Source organism: Gopherus evgoodei, chromosome 1 (assembly GCF_007399415.2).
Source record: "Gopherus evgoodei ecotype Sinaloan lineage chromosome 1, rGopEvg1_v1.p, whole genome shotgun sequence".
NCBI lineage: Eukaryota > Metazoa > Chordata > Testudines > Testudinidae > Gopherus > Gopherus evgoodei.
In genome coordinates this window covers 48,744,290-48,770,204 of record NC_044322.1, presented here as the reverse complement: position 1 = coordinate 48,770,204, position 25,915 = coordinate 48,744,290, and the positions used below count along the sequence as shown (strand labels likewise).

The 25,915-nt window shown below is 45.0% G+C and overlaps 1 protein-coding gene across 1 annotated transcript in view; it reads left to right on the top strand.

Moving 5' to 3' along the window:
* SMAD9 (SMAD family member 9) overlaps positions 1–25,915 on the top strand; it is an 80,737-nt gene that overhangs the window by 12,853 nt on the left and 41,969 nt on the right. The window contains 2 exon segments of the mRNA XM_030563483.1: positions 21,003–21,540; positions 21,542–21,630. Coding sequence (XP_030419343.1) covers positions 21,221–21,540; positions 21,542–21,630 — 409 coding nt within the window. The 5' untranslated portion in view covers positions 21,003–21,220.

The following is a 25,915-nucleotide window of genomic DNA, read 5'->3' as shown; positions in this document are numbered from 1 at the left end:
TATGGACTCCAGCTTCCCCGGTCGAGACCTGTCTGAAGTTATAGCTCATCATTGTATGTTCCCAGCGGAGGTGGCCGAAATGGCCACAGGTGAAACCTGGGCCAGTTTCAGGGCACCTGGGCCTGTCCTCGGGTTTTGTCAAGTAGGTCTGCTCACTTGGGGTTTGGGATTTCCTCACTATGTTCCAGCACACCTGTCAGTGACCTTGGCCTTGGTATGCCAGTCAGGCCTTGTCTACACTAAAGGGAAAAGTCAATCTAAGCTATGTAATTTGAGTTACATGAATAGTGTAACTCAAATCGATGTAGCTTAGATCTACTTATCACAGGGTCCACACTACGCGATGTTGATGGGAGATGCTCTTCCGTCGACTCCCCTTACTCTTCAATTAGGTGTGTCATAAACAGATAGCTAAGGGTTAATGTCTCTTTCACCTGGAAAGGGGTAACAAACAACACCTGACCAGAGGACCAATCAAGAAACAACACTTTTTCAAATCTGGGTGGAGGGAAGTTTTGGGTGTGAGTCCTTTGTTCTTGGTCTGTTCTTTTCTCGGCTCTGAGAGTGACCACAGGAATCTCCAGGCTTTCTAATCTTCTGTTTCCAAGTTGTAAGTACAAGGATAGTAAGACAATAGGTTTATATTGTGTTTTTGTTTTTTTTTTTGTATTTACATGTGTATAGTTGCTGGAATGTATTCTTTTTGGATAAGGCTGTTTATTCATTTTTCCTTTAAGCAATTGACCCTGTATATTGTCACCTTGATACGGAGACCCTTTTATGTCCTTTTTCATTCTTTTTATATAAAGCTTTCTTTTTAAGACCTGTTTGAGTGTTTTTCACTGGTTAAGGCTAAGAAACGAAGGGAGGGGGAAAATCTCTTTGTGTTAGATTTACTAAGCCTGACTTTGCATACCCTCTGGGTGAGGGGGGAGAGAGAGTAGATCTCTCGGTACTTGTGTTTCAAGGACTTGAAGCAGGGAGTATCCTAGGGTCCCCAGGGCGGGGAAATCTGGGAGGAGGTAAAGAGGGTGGAATCCCTTTGTTTAGATTCATGGAGCTTGAATCTGTATATCTCTCCAGGAACCCAAGGAGGGAACACCTGGAGGGGAGGAGGAGGAAGGGAAATGGTTTATTCCCTTTTGTTGTGAGACTCAAGGAATCTGAGTCTGGGCGTCCCCCAGGGAAGGTTTTGGGGAGACCACAGTGAGCTAGGCACTGTATAATTCCTGGCTGGTGGCAGCGATACCAGGTCCAAGCTGGTAACTAAGCTGGTTTTCATGCTAACACCCATATTTTCGATGCTAAGGTCCAGATCTGGGAAGAAATGTTATGACAAGGTGGAGTACAGGAGTCAATGGCAGAAGGATCGGCGGTTGATTTAGTGGGTCTTCATTAGACCCACTAAATTGATGGCTGATGCGTTGATCACCACAGTGTCTATCCTCCTGTAAGTGTAGACAAGCCCTCAGATTGTAACCACCGCCACCATGCATCTTTGAGCTGCTGTGCAACCATCCTCAGCCTGGCCCCGGGTGGGTATATCTTTCTGCACAGTCGTTGCTGATGTGTCTTGGGCGTGATGTCGAGGGCATCACTTTTCAGGCACCCATAGTCTTGGGTGTCGGCCACTAGGAGTCCTTGGTACACAACTTAGGCTGGGCTCATTAGGTATGGAGCCAAAAGGATGGCTCACTGCTCAGGGGCCAGTTGGCTCCTGAGGTGGCCCACTCAAACATGACAAGAAAGACCTCCGGATTGTTGTTGGAGCTCATCTTAGCCAGGTATACAGGCGCTGCAGGGCCAGTCTGAGTCGCTTCTCCACCAGGGTTAGGGGTAAGAGGTGTTGTAGTAGGGTAGCGAGCTGCTGCAGGCATTGCTGGTGCTGGGCCCCCAACTCTCTTGTGGCTGCTGACTGCCCAGCTGTTGAAGGAGCTGCTGCTGACTTTCCATGAGTCCATCACAGGGGGAGTCTCTTTTTGTCCCGCTTCTGTAGGGTGGTCTCTGGTCAGCCCTTGGCTCATCCCCTTGACTCAGGGGTGGGATGATGCCTGAGTTCTCCACCACGTTGTTCTTCCCTCTTGGGGTCAAGGGCACTCCCTTCTGGTGGCATCAGGAAGTCTGCACGCCTACTGGATGTTCGTCAGGTGGTCTGACCTTTGACCATGCAAGTCAGCCGAACAGCAGTTCAGGTCTCCAGAAGGAGGATTCCACACACCTCAGTGAGCCAGTAGTCCTGTTCTCCTGGCCAGGGGGAACAATAGTCTGTGGGCCTGGCCCTCTAGGCATATTCTAAGCACTTAAACAGTCTATGGCCCTTCTGATGAGGCAAACAGCAACTGTCTGATTTCAGCCTTCTGGCTTAAAGGTTAGTGTGCATACAGCCCCGCATACAGGACTCGGATCAGAGGGTAAGGGGACCTGCTCCACCAGGTTCCAGCCCAGGGCCCTAGCAAGAGTGGGCGATCCTGCCACAGAGAAATGTGCAGTTGTTGCCTCACATCCTGGCAGTGCAACTGAACCAACCTCTTGTTTCTCAGGGCTGCTTCCTACTGGTTCTGGCTGGTGCTGCTCTGTCACCGCTGAGCTCTGGCTCTCAGATTTACAGTCAGGTGACCCTTACTCTGGTGTCTTCTCAGGGTCTTTTGTCTTCTGGGGCAGTGAGTAGACTTTCTTCCCCACAGCTGGTCCTGGATTCTGCTGAGGGCTCAGCTCTCTGGAAGGGACTATCTGCCTCCTTCTCCAGTCTGGCCCCAACTGCAGAGTCCTACTCTTATACTTCCTGTCCTGCCTGTGTACTTCCTGCAAGGGGGGTGGGGCGAGGTTAGCTACTCCCACCATGGGGAGTTAACCCCCTCTGTAGTGAAGGGAGGCCGCTCTACTCCACTGCATCCATAGTGATTCTCTTGCATTGCTCCTCCCATCACAGGAGTAAACTGTAAGATCAGAGCAATATCCATCTCAGATTAAGACAATTGATACTTCCTTTGGCCCTGATCCTGCAAGCTCTGTATCTGAAACTGCCATTGATTACAGTGGGGTTTGGAAGGGCTGCAGGATTGGGCCGTTTGTGTGAATCACAGTAAGTGAATGGAAAGACTTGAAAGAACGACAGGGTTTGGCAAAATGCCATGTAAAGAAATCTGAAAGGCCCAGAATCCCTCCAGTGTCTGTGTGCAGAGAAAGGCGATTTGACCACCGTGGATGTAACCAAGGGTTGAGTCCGGAAGCCCCCATGGGTGTTGTGAGTCCTACACAGATGTCAGGGATTTATTGGAGACGCAGAGATATCTTCATGAATGCTGAGTGTGCTTCCATACTGGCTCAAGGGTTCTCTGCTGCTCCAGCCTGAAGCTGCCCTGAGACTCTTACCCCCTTTAAGGTTCCATAGTGAAAGGAGCTGTGTAAGAAAGTTAATTTAGCCTTATTATCCATCTTGTGGATTCTTTGCTAGATTGGGAGAACCTGACTCCTCCACTCACAGATGCCAGCCCTGAAAAGGTATGTTTATGTTGCAATAAAACCCCGCAACGCTATTGTATTGTTCAGGCCCAGGCTGGATCCCAGGCTCTGTGACCCGCCCCCTTCATGCATTTTCAGAGCTTGTGCTCCAGCCTGAGCCCAAACATCTCCATTGCAGTTTTTAGCCCCATACCCCCAACGCCCACGAGCCCAAGTCAGCTGACTTGGACCAGCTGCAGCCACGCCGCCGGTCTTTTATTGCAGTATAGACGTACCCTAAGAAGGCCCTGCAGGGTCCGAGCTAAGAGATCTGATGCTGTAGAAGTGGCTGACTCTCTTTCCATCGGGCATGGGGAGTCACTAGCAGTACTATACAGCTGCAGTAGTTTGAGAATCATGGGTAAGAGGTCTGGGACGGATGCAGTGCTCAGGGAGAAAGGATTGAAGATCTTTCTCATCACACTACGTGTCATTCAAAGGTGAGTGAGTCAGAGAATTCTTTAAGGGTAACATTTCTGGGATAAAATCCGGACTGTGTTGAATTCAGTAGCAAATCCCGCATTGCTTTCAGTAGGGCAAGGATTTCACCCCAGGTGCTTTGCTAGTATTTGCATGTGACAAAAAGACAAGGTTTAGAATTACCATTATCAAAAATCATTCTCTCAAGTCACAGTTAGTATAAACAAGTTAAAGCTAGATTAAAGGGTATACATGTTCAGACATGTTCGGCAGGGTTTAGAAATTGTAAATGACAAAGAGGGTGGGGCCTAGTGTTCAACTGTGTAGATAATGTGAAATTGAAATTCAAAATACAGGCCACTTACAATAAACTCAGTGTGTGGGTCATTGAATTCCCTTCAGCTGCAGGCCTCCTTTCATCTTCATGCTTAATCTGCAGCTGCAGTAAAATGCTTCCATCTTACCTCATATTTTTTTCCTTCCCTTCAGCTTTTTTCCTCCTGTGCTGTCTGCTTGCCTGGTTTCCCTTTCTTCCCTTTCAAAATGGTTTCTCTGTGTTTCTTACCCCCTCAGCTTTAGTTCCATGCCTCTCAGCTGTACCTTGTTATGGGAGTTAGTGTAGCCTAGTGGATACAGCACTGGACTTGCACCCAGGGACCTGGATTCTGTTCCCAGTTCTGCCACTGATCTCAGTTCACCTCTCTGCCTCAATTTTCCATCTGTACAATGGGGCTAATGATACTGATTTCCTGCTTTCTTTGAGATCTACTGATGGAAAATACTACATAAGAGCTAGTTATGATAAAGCATTGTACTCGTTTTAGACCCAAATGTATGTGACTTTATCACACTTTCATATTTAAAAAAAATGTTTTTTTGTCCTTTGTTGCTATGTGAAAGACCTGCACAAAGAAATGACTGCAGTGAAACAGAATATTCACAAAGTGGTGTCAAAGGCACACCTTTAGAAAAACCTCTGCGGGGAAAAAAACACTCTTTCCCTATGATCTCTTTCAGTTACAGTAATCTGAGGTGTTAACTGTAACAGGAATATGTAAGAAAGTTACAGATAGTATCACTTTAAACACACAGTCCTTTATATTGGAGACATTTTATCTGCATATGGTTTCTTTTCCCTTTGATTCTTGTAGTGGTTTAGTTGCTGTCCTATAGATTCACCGTTTCCCAGTGTCTAGCAATATCCCAAAGCATTGCACAGTGTATGTCTAGACAGCCCTCTGAGAATATCTGCTCTGTGCATATATTTAGCCATTTCAGTGACACCGAGACTGATGACAGCAGTCTTTTTCTAGACTGTACCCGTGCTGCTTGTGAGTCAGTTGGTTGGGTGTACAGTGAGAGCAAGACAATCTTACACTGTGTCCTGGATGAATGTGCAGTAGGGTGCAGTTCTTACTGTAGGTATGTATGTACACAGTATTAGGCAAAACTGGCTTCTGCTGTCTACACAGTGGCTTGTAGCCATGTCCTGTTTTCTTTAACACCAGTGGAACTTTTCCCATTGACTTCAACAAGAGCAGGATTATACCTGTTGGGTGAAATCCACCCGTGTAGAAGATCGGCACAAGGGCTATGCACCACTAAAGTCCTCAAAACTGGATTTAAATGGGTCATAAGTGATGCATAAGCCTTGTGCTAGTCCTCTGTCCAGAAATAAGTTCCATTGGCTGTACCATTGGGAACTACTTGAATTGTCCCAGAGTCTGAGACTCCCAAGATCCATTCCTGAGTGCAGGGCTCTACCATGCCAGGGCTGTATGCTCCTACTGGACAAACTGATGCAGCTTCCATTAACTTACTAGATGCCTTTTCACTGACTTCATTGGGAGTTGAATCAGGTCACAAAACAGCAAGCATATGATGGCTCTGTGTCCTCTGCAGTCCTCTCCTCTTGTGTCGGACTCCCTAACAGCATGGCTTCAATAGAGCCATACTGCCAGGATATTCTGTAGCCTGCAGCAGCCCTGGGGTCCCTCTTAAAGGGTGTTCCTATCACAGAAGGAGTCAGTGGAAGAGTAAGGTGGCTTCATGCTGTCTTACCCTTCCATCCTGAGCTCTGTGGAAAGTGAGGTATGCTAGAGAAGTAACTATTGACTGAATGATGCAAGGCATTCACACGAGTGTTGCATGTGCTATCACCACAAAGCTTGAAATTCAGAAACAGTGATACCAGAACTGGTGGTAACACTGGAGGTCAAATGGTAAAGCTCATGAGTTTGTAAAACTGTAGTGTTTGATCATCAGAGTTGAGACACACTTTTCCCATGGACTCAAATCATCTGCATAGGAACACATGTCAGACCATCAATGCTGGAAACATGTCATGCTTCAGCATTGCTTAAAGCATTTTAGAACTTTAACCTGGCAGTGCTGCAGGCACCCACTACCAGTTTAAGTTGCTCGATACGAGATGCTTATATCTGAAACAAATATGGTCCTAAAAGATTGTTTAAATTAAATTAAGTTGTGAATTACCATATTTCTGTCTTTACAGCACATAGCAGAGAGGCTGCCTAAGTATTTCCTAATGGAACATCTAGGCACAGGAACAAATGGTTTCGTCTGCTGAGCAGCCTGCAGTATTCCGTAATCTAATAGCACTGAAGTAGGATGTTCTGATGATAATGTTAGTCAATAGCAGTATAGGGTATGTATATCTAAAAGCAGCATTTAATACCATTTATACTTTGTATGATCATTTAGATTTTTTTTTTAATTATTGTTTTAAGAGAGAAGTGAAGGAGCATGAAAGGAAATTGTACAATATAGCCTTATCTTAGACTTCATCATGTGGTCTGCAGAGCACTGCTTTTGCTTTTATTCATGTACCCTTGGCTTCTCTCCCACTAACAACAATAGTGTTCAGACTCATGCTGAGTCACTGTTGAATTATTTAATTTGACTGGAAGAGATTAATGTGTTTATTTAAAACCTTGTTCAAAATGGAAAAAAATCTCAGAACAATATTCTTACGTATGTAAGTTTGTATTCCACGTATGCTTTCAGATCTGCTAATTGTAAAATTACATTACCTTATCAAGAACAGTTGTTTACATACATTAATGCCTGGGGACACCCCTCGGATAAAAAATGTGCCCCATTTTCCCCATCGGCCTATAGCAGGTACTTACAGCCATACTGATACAGCAGGAGTTAGTCATTGGCTCTCTAGGTTCCCCATTCCTGCTGTAGGGCCTGAACCACTAGTCATCATCAGGGCTCCTTCCTGTTCAGGTTTTGTTTTCTCTCATGAGGCTGGAATTTGGAGCAGCCCAAACTTAATAGCTGTGTGCAGAGTAGAGTCTGAATATTTGACTACTGGGTCAGACCAAAGGTCTGTCTAGCCCAGTATCCTGTCTTTTGACAGTAGCCAATGCCAGATGCTTCAAAGGGAATGAACGGAACAGGGCAATTATCAAGTAATCCATCCCCTGTTGCCTAGACCCAGCATCTGGCAGTCAAAGGCTTAGGGATGCCCAGAGCATGGGGTTGCATCCCTGACCATCTTGACTAATACCCACTGATAGACCTATCCTCCATGAACTTATCTAATTCTTTTTTTAACCCAGTTATAGTTTTGGACTTCACAACATCCCCTGGCAACAGGTTGACTGTGCATGGTGTGAAGAAGTACTTGGTTTTTTTTTTTTTTTTTTTTTAGTAAAAAAGGGAAACATCAGAGAAAAGGGTCGGCTTATGAACGGGTATAGAGAGGGAGAGGTGGGACATAGCCCCTCCCCCCAACAGAGGGAGCAAGGAGAGGCAGCACAGCCAGCAGAGTCAGAAGGGAAGAGTTGGGGTCAGAGTCTCTTCGCTTCTGGCCACAGTGCTTTCCCCCCAGCCTCTGAAGCAGCTGCAGCTCTGGGGCTCGCAGGCTGCAGCTGCGCTGCCCAGCCTGCTGGAGCAGTTCCAGCCAGGCCAGAGACCTCCTCCCTGGCCAGCCCCAGCTAAGGTGGGAAGGGATGGGATGGGGAGAGTATGGGGTCCCAGGCTAGGGGTGGGATCATGTGGGGGGTGGTCACGGGGTTACTCCCCTGACCACCAGCTTCTGCCCCCCACCCCCAATTTCCCCACCAGTTGCTGTCCCAGCCCATCAGGGTAAGCCTCTGGCGGGCCAGGACACTGTTTACTTAGGTTTACCTCTGTGCCTGCGGACACTCAAGGTAAACAAACCACCTCTGCCTGCCAGCAGCTTATCCTGATGGCCCGGGAGCCAAAGTTTGCCAACTCCTGAATTATAGGGTCGGCTTATGAATGGGTCATAAAAAATTTCCATTTTTACTTATCCATCTTGGGGGGATGCCTTTCTCTGTACCTTTTCCATTTCTAATATTCACTTTTTTGAGATAAGGTGGCAGGGCGCTGGAACAATTTGTATAGTAGGACTGCTGAGAGCCATTGAACCAAACCGTAAACCCTGCATATGATGGAAACCCCCTCAAGATGCCACATCCCCAGTGCTCCTTGTTCCAGCACCTATGGGGGGTGACCAGAACTGCATGCAGTATTCAAGGTGTGGAGGTACCATTGATTTATATGGTGACATTATGATTACTGACTTATCATCTATCCCTTTCCTAATGGTTCCTAGAGAGACAAGGTAGTTGAGTTAATATCTTTTATTGGACCAACCAACCTCTGTTGGTGAGAGAGACAACCTTTTGAGCTACACAGAGCTCTTCTGATATTAACTCATTTATCTTTTCTCTCTAATATCCTGGGACTGACATGGCTACCACACTGCATACAACTAACATTGTTCTTAACATTGTTCTCTTTTTATGACTGCTGCTGCACATTAAATGGATGTTTTTAGAAACTAACAGCTCGAGAAAGAGATCTTGGAGTCATTGTGGAAACAGCTAATTTAGATCACATCGTTTTGTATGTATAGATGCGATTGTTTTCCAATATGCATTACTTTGCATTTATCACTTTGCACTGAATTTTATCTAGACTCATAGAATCATAGACTTTAAGGTCAGAAGGGACCGTTATGATCATCTAGTCTGACCTCCTGCACAATGCAGACCACAGAATCTCACCCACCTACTCCTGTATGAAATCTCTGTCTGAGCCATTGAAGTCCTCAAATCATTGTTTAAAGACTTCAAGGTGCAGAGAATCTTCCAGTAAGTGACCCATGCCCCATGCTGCAGAGGAAGGCGAAAACCCCGAGGGCTTCTGCCAATTTGCCATGGAGTAAAATTCCTTCCCACCCCCAAATATGGCGATCAGCTAAACCCTGAGCATGTGAGCAAGTCTCACCAACCAGACACCCAGGAAAGAATTCTCTGTGGTTACTCAGATCCCATCCCACCTAACATGCCATCACAAGCCATTGGGCATATTTACCGCTAGTAAATTTACCATCCCCTCCATAAACTTAACAAGCTTAGTCTTGAAGCCAGATATGTCTTTTGCCCCCACTATTCCCCTTGGAAGGCTGTTCCAGAACTTCACTCCTCTGATGGTTAGAAACTTTCGTCTAATTTCAAGTCTAAACTTCCTGATAGCCAGTTTATATCCATTTGTTCTTGTGTCCACATTGGTACTGAGCTTAAATAATTCCTCTCCCTCCCTGGTATTTATTCCTCTGATATATTTATAGAGAACAATCAGATCTCCCCTCAGCCTTCTGTTGGTTAGGCTAAACAAGCCAAGCTCTTTGAATTTCTTTTCATTTGACAGGTTTTCCATTTCTCGGATCATCCTAGTAGCCCTTCTCTGAACCTGTTCCAGTTTGAATTCATCCTTCTTAAACATGGGAGACCAGAACTGCACACAATATTCCAGATGAGGTCTCAGCAGTGCCTTGTATAACAGTACTACCACCTCCTTATCTCTACTGGAAATACCTCGCCTGATGCATCCCAAGACCGCATTAGCTTTTTTCATGGCCATATCACATTGGTGGCTCATAGTCATCCTGTGATCAACCAATACTCCGAGGTCCTTCTCCTCCTCTGTTTCTTCCAACTGATGCCTCCCCAGCTTATAACAATAGTTCTTGTTATTAATCCCTAAATGCATGACCTTTCACCTTTCACTATTAAATTTCATCCTATTACTATTACTCCAGTTTGCAAGGTCATCCAGATCTTCCTGTATGATATCCCAGTCCTTCTCTGTATTGGCAATACCTCCCTGCTTTGTGTCATCCGCAAAATTATTAGCACATTCCCACTTTTTGTGCCAAGGTCAGTAATAAAAAGATTAAATAAGATTGGTCCCAAAACCAATCCCTGAGGAACTCCACTAGTAACCTCCCTCCAGCCTGACAATTCACCTTTCAGTATGACCCATTATAGTATCCCCTTTAACCAGTTCCTTATCCTATCTTTTCCAATTTAGTTAATAATTCCCTATGTGGAACCGTATCAAATGCCTTACTGAAACTGAGGTAAATTAGATCCACTGCACTTCCTTTGTCTAAAAAATCTGTTACCTTCTCAAAGAAGGAGATCAGGTTGGTTTGGCATGATCAACCTTTTCTAAAACCATGTTGAATTTTGTCCCAATTACCATTGACCTCAATGTCCTTGACTACTTTTTCCTTCAAAATATTTTCCAAGACCTTGCATACCACAGATATCAAGCTGACAGGCCTGTAGTTGCCCGGATCACTTTTTTCCCCTTTCTTAAAGATAGAAACTATGTTACCAATTCTCCAGTCATACGTTACAATCCCTGAGTTTACAGATTCATTAAAAATTCTTGCTAATGGGCTTGCAATTTCATGTGCCAGTTCCTTTAATATTCTTGGATGAAGATTATCTGGGCCCCCTGATTTTGTCCCATTAAGCTTTTTGAGTTTGGCTTCTGCCTTGGTTGTGGTAGTATCTACCTCCATATCCTCATTCCTATTTGTCATCCTGCCATTATCCCTAAGCTCCTCATTAGCCTCATTAAAGACTGAGGCAAAGTATTTGTTTAGATATTGGGCCATGCCTAGATTATCCTTAGCCTCCATTCTATCCTCATTGTTTAGCGGTCCCACTTCTTCTTTCTTTGTTTTCTTCTTATATATAGCTATAGAACCTTTTACTATTGGTTTTAATTCCCTTTGCAAGGTCCTACTCTACATGGCTTTTGGCCTTTCTCACTTTATCCCCACATGTTCTGACCTTAATAAGGTAACTTTCCTTGCTGATCACTCCCATCTTCCATTTCTTGTAGGCTTTCTGCTTTTTCTTAATCACCTCTCTGAGATGCTTGCTCATCCAGCTTGGTCTACAACTCCTGCCTATGAATTTTTCCCCTTTTCTTGGGATGCAGGTTTCTGATAGTTTCTGCAACTTTGACCTGAAGTAATTCCAGGCTTCCTTTACCTTTAGATCCCCAGGTTCTTCAGTCCAATCCACTTCCCTAACTAATTTCCTTAATTCTTTAGAGTTAGCCCTTTTGAAATAAAAAACCCTAGTCACAGATCTATTTTTGTTTATTCTTCCATTTAGTTTGAACTGAATTAACTCATGATCGCTCGAACCAAGGTTGTCCCCTACAACCATTTCTTCTATGAGGTCCTCACTACTCACCAAAGCCAAATCTAAAATGGCATCCCCTCTTGTTGGTTCAGCAACTACTTGGTGAAGGAATCCATCAGGTATCGCATCTAGGAAAATCTGAGCCCTATTATTATTACTAGCACTTGTCCTCCAGTCTATATCTGGGAAGTTAAAGTCTCCCATGATCACACAACTCCCGTTAGTGTTTACTTCATTAAAAACATTAAAAAGGTCTCTTTCCATATCCAAATCAAATCCTGGCAGTCTGTAGCACACCCCAAGCACTATCTCAGAAGAGGCTCTAGAAGCTTTCTTTCCCAATGTGATTTTTCCCCAGACAGACTCTCTCATCCATTCCATCACTTCTTATTTCTTTACAGTCTACCTCATCATTGATATACAATGCTACTCCATCACCTTTGCCTTTATTTCTGTCTTTCCTAAACAGCACATAGCCTTCAATACCTGTACTCCAGTCATGACTACTATTCCACCATAAAAGCAGCAAAGAGTCCTGTGGCACCCTTTAAACTAACAGATGTATTGGAGCATGAGCTTTCATGGGTGAATACCCATTTTGTCAGATGTATGCACTCTTTGCAGCTTTTACAGATCCAGACTAACACTGCTACCCCTTTGATACTATTCCACCATGTTTCTGTTACTCCTATAATATCCGGTTTCATTTCCTGTACCAGTAACTTTAGTTCTTCCATTTTGTTACCTAGGCTCCTCACATTGGTGTACAAACATCTTAATTCTTGCTGTTTGGCTTCACTCACATTCTTTACCCAATTATGCCCAGACATTCTACCGCCAATATCACCTATTAGAATTGTATCTACAGTACCCTTCCTCCTTATGTCCATTCTCCACCCATGACAGTATCCTTTCTTGCTTCATTTTCTTCCCTCTCAATGTTAAAATCCGGCGTGGAGATTACCAGGACATCTCCCAACCATCTCCCCCCAATTCCTAGTTTAAAGCTCTTTTAATCGGTTGTGCCAGCCTCCATCCTAGAAGTCTATTTCACTCCCTACTCAGGTGAAGTCCATCCCGAGAGAGCAGTCCTCTGTCCATGAATGCCTCCCAGTAGCCATACATCCCAAAGCCCTCCTTATAGCACCACTGCCTGAGCCATCTGTTGATCACCATAATCTTGTCACACCTTTGTTGCCCTTTTCTAGAAACAGGCAGAATCCCACTGAAGATCACCTGAGCCTCCATTTCCTTCAGTGTCTTCCCCAGCCTGGCATAGTCTTCCTTGATATGTTCCAGCGAGAATCTAGCTATGTAATTCGTTCCCACATGAAGGACAATCAGCAGATTCTTTCCCGCTCCCGTTAGGAGCCTCTTCAGCCTCAGGTCCACATCTCATATCTTAGCACCTGACAGACAGCATACCCTTCTGTTCTCTGGATCAGCTCTGGTTACAGGCTTGCCTGTTCTTCTTGGTAAGGAGTCCCCAATCATGGAGACCTGCCTTTTCCTGGTGACGGTGCGATTCTCTGTTCTATCCCCTGTTCCCTCTGGCTGCAAGTCCTCTCAATTCCTATTCACCCCTGCAATCCTCTGCAACCCATCCCATATCCTTCTGGGGCTCATGTTTGGTGTCATCTACATTGACTCTTCCCAACTCCTTATAGGGCTAGCTGCTCTTCTCTTCTTCCTTGCTGTGAACTATGTCGGTTGGCCCACCGAGCTGCTAGGGGGCGGTGGGGAGCTACAGCCTCACTGATCGGCCTGGGTCACGCTTCTGTCACTGGGGAATTAGTGGGGGGAAGAGCACCGGCCAGAGTTTGTAGCACGCCCCTCAGGCAGGGGAGCACCGGCAAAAGTCTGTAGCGCGTCCTTCAGGCAGGGGAGCACCGGCAAAAGTCTGTAGCGCTGTCTGGATTCTGCTCCCAAGGTGGGTTGGCCAAGTAGGGGAACACAGGCGCAGCCTACACCACTGCAGCCTACACCAGCCCAGGGTCCTGACAGTGGCGGGGCGAGGGTCCCGCCACTGGGTCAGCGGGGGTCCTTCCGCAAAATAAACTCACCGCGGTACAGTTCTGTCCCTGGGCTACTTCCTACCCAGTTGCTCGTACGAGTCCCTCTGGTCCCTCCAGTTCATCCGGATAGTCAGCTGCTGGCAGCTCCAGCTCTCCCTCTGGCTCAGGCTCCTCCCGGTACTCGGCTGCTGGCAGCTCCAGCTCCCCCTCCACCTCAGACTCCTCCAGTCCCTCTGGGTACTCAGCTGCTGGCAGTCCTGGTAGCCCCAGTCCTTCCTCCAGGTCAGGTTTCCTCTGGTCCAGGGCCTCCCCTGGCGTGGCAGCAGCCCACAGTCGGTGTCTGCCTCCCTCCCTGGTGCTGCCCTGAGTTACCCCTTCCTGTTCCACCCCTCCCCTTCCGGGGGGTGGAGTAAGCTTGGCCTGACCCTGCCACTCAGGCTGAGAGAGTGGCTCTTTACCCTCAGGTTCAAAGGGAAGCCACCCTGGCTCCCTACACTTGCCCTCTCACCGTCTGCGACCACCTGCTGTGCCCCTTCTCCATTTTCCAACTCCGCAAACCTGTTCCTGAGCACTCTTTCTCCTTCACTGGCCCGTCTTTTCCTCTGCCTGGTTCACTTAGTCACATGCTTCCACCATCCACTTTCCTCACCCATCAGTCTCCCCTCAGAGTTCTTTGGTCCTGCTTCCATCTGCAAGTCTGATCATGTCTTTGCTCCATCATCCGCTCGAACCCCCTTCTAAACTCGACCAGAATTTCAGCCTGCATCTCCAGTCCTCAGATCTTTTCTTCCATCAGCTCTATTAGGCGGCACTTCATGCAGACAAAACTCCTGTCAGGTACCCCCTCCAGGATCATGTACATGCTGCAGCTTCCACAGCCAGTCATCTTCATTGTGTCTTCTATGGCTTGGGTCACTACAACTGCTGCCTCTGTGTCTGTCATAGACTTCCCACCTAAATCCTGTAAATCTGGGAAACACAAACCAACCCAAAACACCACCACCCACAGCAAAACAATCCCCCAACAAACACCATGACACTGCTAGAACACTGCACACTCCCTTCAGTAGCCTGTCTGTTCCTCTGCCTGCCTCTCTTAGCCTTCCCCCAAACTCACCCTGTAAATTCCCACTCATACTCCCCTGTTTACAGCTCTGTTTGCTGGTTCCTGTGCCACTGCAGCTGCCAGTTTGTTGCCCAGTTTTGTGAGATCCTTTTGTAGCTCTTCACAGACTACTTTGGACTTAACTATCTTGATTAATCTTGTATTATCTGCAAACTTTGCCACCTCACTGTTTACCCCTTTTCCCAAATCATTTATGAATATGTTGAACAGCCTGATCCCAATATAGATCCTTGGGGGATACTGCTGGTTCCTCTCTCTATTCTGAAAACTGACCATGTATTCCTACTCTTTGTTTCCTATCTTTTATCAGTTACTGATCCATACTGACATTCCCTCTTATTTCATGACTGCATTCTTTGCTTAAGAACCTTTCATGAGGGACTTTGTCAAAGGCTTTCTGAAAGTCCAAGTACATTATATCCACTGGATCACCCTAGTGCCTATGTTTGTTGACTTCCCTCAAAGAATTCTAGTAGATTGATAAGGCATGATTTCTCTTTAGAAAAGCTGTCCTGACTCTTCTCCAATAAATCATATTCATATATGTTTTGGATAATTCTGTACTTCACTATTGTTTCAACCAATTTGCCTGGTACTGATCTTAGGGTTATCAGCGTGTAATTGCCAGAATCTCCCCTAGGGTCTTTTTTTTAAGCATCGGCATCACATGAAGCTGATATAAGGGGTGGGTTATATACCACGCTAAGTAGTTCTGCAGTTTTATACTTGAGATCCTTCTGGTCCTGGAAACTTATTAGTGTTTAATTTATCAATTTGTTCCAAAACCTCCTTTATTGACACCTCAATCTGGGACAGTTCCTCAGATTTGTCATCTTTAAACAAATGGCTCAGGTGTGGGAAACTCCCTCTCATCCTCTGCGGTGAAGACTGATGCAAAGTATTCATTTAGTTTCTCTGCAATGGCATTGTCTTTCTTGAGTGCTTCTTTAGCACCTTGATCGTCCAGTGGCCTCACAGATTGTTTGGCAGGCTTTCTGCTTCTGATGTACTTAAAAAAATTTACTATTAGTTTTTGTGTCTTTTTCTAGTTGTTCTTCAAATTCTTATTTGACCTGCCTTATTTTACTTTTACACTTGACTTGACAGAGTTTATGCTCCTTTCTGTTTTCCTCCAGTAATATTTGACTTCTAGTTTTTAAAAAGATGCTTTGTTGCCTTTAACCACCACTTTTACTCTGGTTTTTTAGCTATGGTGGCATTTTGGGCGGGCTTTTTTCCTGTTTTTTTTGTTTGTTTGTTTGTTTGTTTAATGGGGAGTATGTTTAGTTTGAACCTCTATTATAGTGTTTTTTTTAAAAACAAAATTCCATGCAGCTTGCAGGCATTTCACTGTTGTGTCTGTACCTTTTTAATTTCTATTTCAATTAGCTTCCTTATTTTTGGGTAGTCCCCCTTTCTGAAATTAAATGTTACTGTGCTGGTCTCCTTTGGTATTTCTCTCTCCCCCCACTCCTTCCGAATGTTAAATTTAATTATATGACAGTTGCTATTACCGAGTGGTTCAGCTATATTCACCGTCTTGGGCCAGATCCTGTGCTCCACTTAAGACTAAATCAAGAATTGCCTCTCCCTTTGTGGGTTCCAAGAAGCAGTCATTTAAGATGTTTAGAAACTTTCTCTCTGCATCCTCTCCTGAGGTGACATGTACCGAGTCAATATGGAGATAGTTGCAATCCCCCATTATTATTGAGTTCTCTATTTTTATATCCTCTCTAGCCTCCGCAGGCATTTTACACTCACCATCGCCAGCCTGGTCAGGTCATCAGTAGTCTATTCCTACTTCTGTACTCTTCAGGCATGGAATTTCTATCCATAGAAATTCTATGGTACAGTTTGATTCATTTAAGATTTGTAGTATATTTGACTCTATGCTTTCTTTTACATATACTGCCACTCCCCCAACAGCACAACCTACTCTGTAATTCCTACATATTTTTGTCCCCTGGTTTTACCATGTCCCGTTGATTGTCATCATTCCAACAAATTTCTGTGATACCTATTCTGTCAATATCTTTACTTAATACTAGGCACTCAAGTTTACCCATCTTAGTATTTAGACTTCTAGCATTTGTATACAAGCACTTATATAATTTGTCACTTTTCAGTTGTCTTCTTTCCATGTGATGTAATTGAATGGGACTTATAGACTCATAGACTCTAGGACTGGAAGGGACCTCGAGAGGTCATCGAGTCCAGTCCCCTGCCCTCATGGCAGGACCAAATACTGTCTAGACCATCCCTGATAGACATTTATCTAACCTACTCTTAAATATCTCCAGCGATGGAGATTCCACAACTTCCCTAGGCAATCTATTCCAGTGTTTAACTACCCTGACAGTTAGGAACTTTTTCCTAATGTCCAACCTAAATCTCCCTTGCTGCAGTTTAAGTCCATTGCTTCTTGTTCTACCATTGGAGGCCAAGGTGAACAAGTTTTCTCCCTCCTCCTGAAGACACCCTTTTAGATACCTGAAAACTGCTATCAGGTCCCCTCTCAGTCTTCTCTTTTCCAAACTAAACAAACCCAATTCCTTCAGCCTTCCTTCATAGGTCATGTTCTCAAGACCTTTAATCATTCTTGTTGCTCTTCTCTGGACCCTCTCCAATTTCTCCACATCTTTCTTGAAATGCGGTGCCCAGAACTGGACACAATACTCCAGTTGAGGCCTAACCAGCGCAGAGTAAAGCGGAAGAATGACTTCTCGTGTCTTGTTACAACACACCTGTTAATGCATCCCAGAATCACGTTTGCTTTTTTGCAACAGTATCACACTGTTCACTCATATTAAGCTTGTGGTCCACTATGACCCCTAGATCTCTTTCTGCCATACTCCTTCCTAGACAGTCTCTTCCCATTCTGTATGTGTGAAACTGATTGTTCCTTCCTAAGTGGAGCACTTTGCATTTATCTTTATTGAACTTCATCCTGTTTACCTCAGACCATTTCTCCAATTTGTCCAGATCATTTTGAATTTTGACCCTGTCCTCCAGAGCAGTTGCAATCCCTCCCAGTTTGGTATCGTCCGCAAACTTAATAAGCGTACTTTCTATGCCAACATCTAAATCGTTGATGAAGATATTGAACAGAACCGGTCCCAAAACAGACCCCTGTGGAACCCCACTTGTTATACCTTTCCAGCAGGATTGGGAGCCATTAACAACTACTCTCTGAGTACGGTTATCCAGCCAATTATGCACCCACCTTATAGTAGCCCCATCTAAATTGTACTTTCCTAGCTTATCTATAAGAATATCATGAGAAACTGTATCAAATGCCTTACTAAAGTCTAGGTATATCACATCCACCGCTTCTCCCTTATCCACAAGGCTCGTTATCCTATCAAAGAACGCTATCAGATTAGTTTGACATGATTTGTTCTTTACAAATCCATGCTGGCTATTCCCTATCACCTTACCACCTTCCAAGTGTTTGCAGATGATTTCTTTGATTACCTGCTCCATTATCTTCCCTGGCACAGAAGTTAAACTAACTGGTCTGTAGTTTCCTGGGTTGTTTTTATTTCCCTTTTTATAGATGGGCACTATATTTGCCCCCTTCCAGTCTTCTGGAATCTCCCCCGTCTCCCATGATTTCCCAAAGATAATAGCTAGAGGCTCAGATACCTCCTCTATTAACTCCTTGAGTATTCTAGGATGCATTTCATCAGGCCCTGGTGACTTGCAGGCATCTAACTTTTCTAAGTGATTTTTACTTGCTCTTTCCTTATTTTCTCTTCTAAACCTACCCTCTTCCCGTAAGCATTCACTATACTAGACATTCCTTCAGACTTCTCAGTGAAGACCGAAACAAAGAAGTCATTAAGCATCTCTGCCATTTCCAAGTCTCCCGTTACTGTTACCCCCTCCTCATTGAGCAGTGGGCCTACCCTGTCCTTAGTCTTCCTCTTGCTTCTAATGTATTGATAAAAAGTCTTCTTGTTTCCCTTTATTCCCATAGCTAGTTTGAGTTCATTTTGTGCCTTTGCTTTTCTAATCTTGCCTCTGCATTCCAGTGTTATTTGCCTATATTCATCCTTCGTGATCTGACCTAGTTTCCATTTTTTATATGCCGCCTTTTTATTTTGTAGGTCACGCAAGATCTCAAGGGTAAGCCAAGGTGGTCTTTTGCCACATTTTCTATCTTTCCTAACCATCGGAATAACTTGCTTTTGGGCCCTTAATAGCGTCCCTTTGAAAAACTGCCAACTTTCCTCAGTTGTTTTTCCCCTCAGTCTTAATTCCCAGTCTTAATATGACTTTTTGTCATATGACTTTTTTTCTCTGCAGTTCCTATCTGTACTTATCAAATTCTATCCTCTTCTCTTTACTAGGGTATAGAGAGAGAATCCTCATTAATACAGCCTCCCCTATGGTATGTCTCTGTCGAAACTGTGTGCTCCTCTGCACCTGTCAGCTTTACCCCAGCCCGTAGTTTAAAAATTCCTCTATGATCTTTTTAATTTTACATGCCAGCAATCTGGTTCCGTTTTGGTTTAGGCTCCTCCTTTCCCACATATTCCACAGTTCCTATAAACCTGTAACTCTCCCTACACCATTATCTCCTAATGCAGTTTTGCCCGTCTAGCTGGCCTTACACATGGAACTGGAAGCATTTCAAAGAATGTTACGTTGGAGGTTCTGGACATCAGTCTCTTACCTAGCAGCCTCAAATTGGCCTCCAGGACCTATTTCCTATCCTTCTCTGTCATTGGTGCATACATGTACCATGCTCCTTCCCAGCACTGCCTATAAACCTGTCTAGGTGTCTTGAGATCCACGGTCTTTGTACCCGGCAGGCAATTCACCATGCAGTTGTCTTGGTCACCACAAACCCAGCTATCTATATTTCTAAAGATCGAATCCCCCATTACTAATACTGGTCTCTTCCCAATGACTGGTATTCCATCTCTGAGGACGTATCTTCAGCACAGGAGGATACCACGACATTATCTGGAAGGAAGGTCCCAACTATGGAATTCTTTCCCTCCACTTCATTTTGATGTTCTCCTTCCCTGAGACTTTCATCCTCAACAGCACAGAAGCTGTCAGGCTGGGGGTAGGACTACTCTGTTGTGTCCCAGAAACTCACATCTGTGTGTCTCTCTGTCTCCCTTAGCTCTTCTAGTTCAACCACTCTGCTCAAGAGCCCATACACAGTTTCTGAGGGCCATGAGCACATTGCACTGAATGCACACATATAGTACCTGCCCACAAAGCAGGTAATCATACATGCTACATTCCATGCAATAAACTGGGTAGTCTGCTGCTGGACTTCTGCCTGCATTCTTTTTACTCCTGCAGCTTTTTTGGGGTTGTTGGTTGTTTTGGGGCGGGGGGGGGTCATGGTTTGGGTGGGGAGTGGTTTATTGGCCTAAGTTTAGAGAACGTTCGGTGGATCTGGCTCTTTCGCCTCTTCTCAGAACTCCTCTGTTTATGCTTCTGTTCACTTGCTCCTCTGGTTGCTTAGGCACTGGCTTTTTAAACCTCTGTTTTCCCTAAGTAGCCAGGCCCCCTGGTTAATAGATCGTAAACAGATTAAGGATCAAAGCCTCATTAAGGAGATCTCAGCCTTGCCTAACTGATTCCAGACAGGCCTTAGGGCCTGCTTCTAAGAGCTGCAGAGCATCAGTCAGTTGGAGTTGAGGGCACTCAACACTTCCTGGAAGGTCCAGGCCATTTATTTGGTAAACTGATCCAGTCATTACACAAAGATGTAGACCAATTACAGTTCTCTGCTTTATCAGCTACTCAATTTTCTTTTGATAAATCATTCTGGCTTGTTGAATTCATTTATAACATAGCATAGAGACTGGCACTATGGCATTGAAATAAGCATGTGTGTATTTTGCACGCATAAATGTGTTTCTTCCTCCCTGTTTTCAATTCACTTATGCTGTTCATGTGTTCATGATAAGTCTTTGCTCTCAGTGCTTGTCATGTACATCTGTTGGGCAAGTAGGGTCATACAGGCAACAGCAAAGACCACTGTGATTTAGGGCTGCATGACAAATGTCCTTTTCTTCTTGTCCACAGAGGAAAGCTCTCAGGCACAGAGCCCTGTGGGGTGCAGGGTGTACAGACTTGCTTGGGCACAGTCACTGTGGTGGTCAGCTTCTTGAGGTTCTCCACCTCCCATGCTTTAAGGAGGGCCCTCAAGAAGCTGACTACCGGAAAACAGGAAGTGAATTCACTAGAAGCTGACTGTAAATGACTAGACTCTTTGCTCAGTCTAACGTTAGAGAAATCTAAAAACCAAGGGACCAGCTTCCAAGGATAGCATTGGGCCCAAAATAGCAAACAGAGTGAAAAGTAAACACATTTTTTAACTTACTTCTCTTTTTATCTAATTTTATTAAAAACGTAAGTCAGGAAACGTATTAAACCTAACTATGGATTGTGTTATTGTTTCAGGCTTGATCGACATTTTCTTGGTATTGTGGAGAGGTCTGAGTCCCACCCAGTTGGAATATTCTCAAGCTGTGTCTAAGATTAGGAAGACTGTTATGTGGGAAAGAGACTTTCTGTGAAGGCAGCTGCCCATCTGAATATTGTGAAGACTTCACTCAAGCTTTGTAAGCAGCAGAGAGATTTGTGCTTCTCTTTACACTTACACACAATCTTTGCTTCTTATGCACTCCAGCACCCCTATTAGCTCATTGTTCTCCTTCACCAGCCCAGCAGTGAAGAGACTGCTGGGCTGGAAGCAAGGAGATGAAGAGGAGAAGTGGGCAGAGAAGGCTGTGGATTCCCTGGTGAAGAAACTGAAGAAGAAGAAAGGCGCTATGGAAGAACTTGAGAGGGCTCTGAGCTGTCCTGGCCAGCCCAGTAAGTGTGTCACAATCCCACGCTCCTTGGATGGGAGGCTGCAGGTGTCTCATCGCAAGGGGCTGCCCCATGTCATCTATTGCCGAGTGTGGCGTTGGCCTGATTTACAGTCTCACCATGAATTGAACCACTGGAATGTTGCGAGTTCCCATTGGCTCAAAGCAGAAAGAAGTTTGCATCAACCCCTACCATTACCGGCGGGTGGAGACCCCAGGTAATATATCCGGCGGAAGATTATATAATTATATATCAGCTCTTTGGGTGAAACGTCTGTACTTGGTGCATCCATAACAAAGAAGGCTCTGTTCAGCTGGAAAAATAAGCTGTCTTTTCTGCAGAAAGGGAACCCAGATCTAGCTTCTGCCCATAATTGTGATTGACAAGGGGCTCTACTCTCCTCTGGTAGGATACAAGGAAATCCCACTGAAGTGTGAGAGGAGAATCGAACATTAGGAACTTGTCCAGGGTGCTGAAAGCTTTTTTCCTTTGATGTATTGGGTGCTAGCTTCCCTGAGAACCTCACTAGCTAATGTGCTGGCACTATTGTGCCCATTAGCATGAAATTAGGCACAAACGAGTCTCTCCATCCTGGCTGGATTTTTGCCCAACTCTAAAAGGACAAAAACTGATTTACTAATCCACAGTAAATGGCCTTTTTAAAGATTAGAGTGGATCCACAGGGATGGATTAATTGTTATGAAGGTGCACCAAAGATCCTAGACCTTAGATCAGTCAAGGCCTCTTAAAATACCTGTTGTCCTGCCGTTGTGAGTTTTTTTGTAGCTGAGTGGACAGTTCTATTCAAAACACCCCCCCCCCCCCAAGTCCACATGCAACTTTAAATTTTTCTGCTGAGGATCCTCTTCAGGGTAGATGTCAACCTGTATTGTAAATCCCTGCCTTTATCATGGGATCAAGTCGTTGGATTTGTGTGGCAAAGAAACTGCTGAACAATGATTGTAAAATTATTGAGCCCAATCCTGGCCTTGTGGCAATTTACTAGTGAATAGGGTTTGTCGTCAGTAACTGTAAACCAGGTACCGCCATTGATGATCCTCCTGTCAGTCCTAACTTTGAATTGACATTAAGATCAGATAAAATGAACCATGGAATTTTTCTTTTATTACTGTTTTGTATAATTTGAGAGAGAGAGAGAGAGAGAGAGGCATTTATTAACATTAATGCAACAATGGCTGCTCCCCTTCCTGATGTTCCTTGCTTTAAAACTGAGCTCTCACTCTGAAATGGATCTGAACTTCTAAAAACATTTGTTTTTGTCTAAATCTTACAGGTGAATTGATAGTTGTCTAATTTGGGTGGAAGTGGTTGATTTAATGATTTACTAAAATAAGCTATTCAAATAATCTCAAAAAGACACTAAGATAATATTCATTTTCTGTAAGGTGACCAGATGTTCCAGTTTTATAGGGACAGTCCCGATATTCAGGGCTTTTTCTTATATAGGCGCCTGTTATCCCCACCCCCTGTCCTGATTTTTCATACTTGCTATTTAGTCACCCTAATTTTGTGTATCTTTGCCTTTGAAAGGTTGTTGGCTTTAGTGTCCTCTCGCACTGGTGTAAGTCCGGAGTAATTCCATTTAAATCAGTATATTAACCATGAACAGTGCAGATCTTATGATCTATTCAATGTCTGCTAACAGCTGTTATTCTGTGACAGTTCTGGATACAGCTGCAGGAGCTCTGAAGTTTGTTGTCTTTGCCCTTAAGCCCAGAGGGTTAAGGGTCAGGCTCTGTCAGTATCTGGTCCTGGTGTCGGGCACTCCTCTCCTTTGAACAAAATGTGACAGCTCCCAATTGTCTAGGCTGCAATCCATTTAAATAACAATTTTGGTTAGCTACAGAAAAATATAACACTCTTCATGTCTAACTGTGGTTCCTGTAGGCTTGTATGAGTTTCTTTGCATCTTAGCCTTAGGAGCTAAAGAAACTGCATCTTGGATTGTTCACTAATAAACCCAGTGATGGTCACAGAACTGCTATGCTATATTGATCTCCTCAAATGTCCTTTATTTTTCAACTCACTCTTCCCATAAATTCCGTTGTTCCCATTCTGTTGTCCCTTCTCTTGAGTGACCCATTCTATACTCCAGTCCATAACTTAAATTCAAAAGCAGTGATTTTGATTTATTCAGTGAGTTCCTCCTATCCCAAAGACAGGACTTACCATGCAGAGGGGGGAAGGAGGAAAGAAGGGGGCAGTAGTAGATATCCCCCAGGGAGACCAACTCTTAAGCCCAGTCTGGAACTCGAGATGCACTGACCACCTCTCTCCCCCCTCAGGCCACCTCGTCAACTTTGTGACGTATGTCGAATGACATAACATAGGTTGCCGTGTGGCTTCTGTCACTGCCAGCCTCCCTCCAGTGAAATTTCCCCCAAGCCCACAACTGCTGGGTTGAATCCAGGCAGTGACTTTGGCCCAGTGTGCAGTAGGTGCTGATAGAAAGCACCACTGTCACTTCCCTGTTTTGAAACATCCCCTTGATTTGCAGAACTGACACTTGGAGATAGAGAATAATCCTTCCAGTTTAGAGGAGGTGGATTGGGTGGCTAGAGTCGTTCCCCGTTCTCCAGGTCAGAAGGCTGAGTTAGAAATGGATTACTGCCAACCAAAACTGCAATTTTAAAATAATGTAAAAACTGCCTGCTGTATTATTTTTAAATGAGATCATTGTGTGTACTGGATGACAGATAATGGAGCTTCTAATATGCAATGCTGCTATCTGCAGCAGCAGCAAAGGTGAACTTTTGACTCACTATAAATGGGTTTCATTGACCAGAAAGGAAGATGTGGTAACTCCCAAGCCAGTGCGCTGCCTAAAAATCTACCCCACAGTATTTATATGGTGTTTAGCATGGAAAAGTGGCTGTGGTCCAAGAGTGAAAAGGACCCAGTGAAACTATTTGAATCCTTATGTATCAGAGAGGTAGCCGTGTTAATCTGGATCTGTAAAAGCAGCAAAGAGTCCTGTGGCACCTTATAGACTAACAGATGTTTTGGAGCATGAGCTTTCGTGGGTGAATACCCACTTCGTCAGATGCATGTAGTGGAAATTTCCAGGGCAGGTATATATATGCAAGCAAGCTAGAGATAACGAGGTTAGTTCAATCAGGGAGGATGAGGCCCTGTTCTAGCAGTTGAGGTGTGAAAACCAAGGGAGGAGAAACTGGTTTTGTAGTTGGCAAGCCATTCACAGTCTTTGTTTAATCCTGAGCGGATGGTGTCAAATTTGCAGATGAACTGAAGCTCAGCAGTTTCTCTTTGCTAAATCTGGTCCTGAAGTTTTTTTGCTGCAGGATGCCCACCTTAAGATCTGCTATAGTGTGGCCAGGGAGGTTGAAGTGTTCTCCTACAGGTTTTTGTATATTGCCATAATATCTGATTTGTGTCCATTTATCCTTTTCCATTATCTCTAGCCTGCTTCTTGCTTGCATATATATACCTGCCCCTGGAAATTTCCACTACATGCATCTGACGAAGTGGGTATTAACCCACGAACGCACATGCTCCAAAACGTTTTAGTCTGTAAGGTGCCACAGGACTCTTTGCTGCTTTTATTTGAATCCTTGTGAACCTTAAAACTGAAATGTGTCTCTTGATCATTTTCCCCCTTCACATGCTACATGTTGTTGTCACTGTAGGGTTGCCCATGATCAAGGACACAGGGAAAGTTCAGGGAAGGGAGGAATCTCATCTAGGACTGCACACTCAAAAGTGTAAACCTCTGCAGCTGGTGCACAGGGTCAGAACCTGAAGATGTGCTGTTGTACCCAGAAGCAGATTAGGGTTTATGGGGGCCCTGGGCCAGAGCAAGTGGGGGGCCCCTCCCTACCCCTTCCACCTGCAGTCCCCCCACCCCCTCCCTGCAACCTGCCCAGGGAAATGGGGTTGGAGTTGGGGAGATTCCTCCTCCCGCCTGGAGCTCCTGGAGGGGCACGGGGGCTTGCCATGCCCTGCCCATCCAGCACAGCTGCTGGGGAATGGGGTTTGGGTGCGGGAGCTTCCCCCACGCCCCGGCAGGAGTGCCAGGTGGAGCAGGGCAAGCCTCTGCCGGGGAGTGGGGTCAGAGGTGCAGGTAGTGCCAGGGTGCGTGTGGACGCCCCAATTTGCCGGGGCCCCTGGGCATGGGCCCTGTTGGCACAGTGGCTAAACTGCCACCGATTGTACCCTTCATTTGTTGTGCTCATTAGCAACTGCAGCCACAGGCACAACAGGCAGGTGCATGTGTAAGTGCTCAGAGTGCCACACAACTGTCTTCAGCTGGTGCCTGGCCAGGTTTTCAGCGAGCCCTAGCGCAGTAGATGAGGGGGGAAGACAATGACCAACAAAGAATCTAGTCCAGAAGCAGCAAGGGCAGGACTCGGGGGATCAGCCCATTAGTTGCCAGCTGTGCTAGAGGTCCATTGGCATACTCCTATAATGCACAGGAGGACTAATATACCCCCACAGGGTCAGCTACAGATATTAGACAAAAG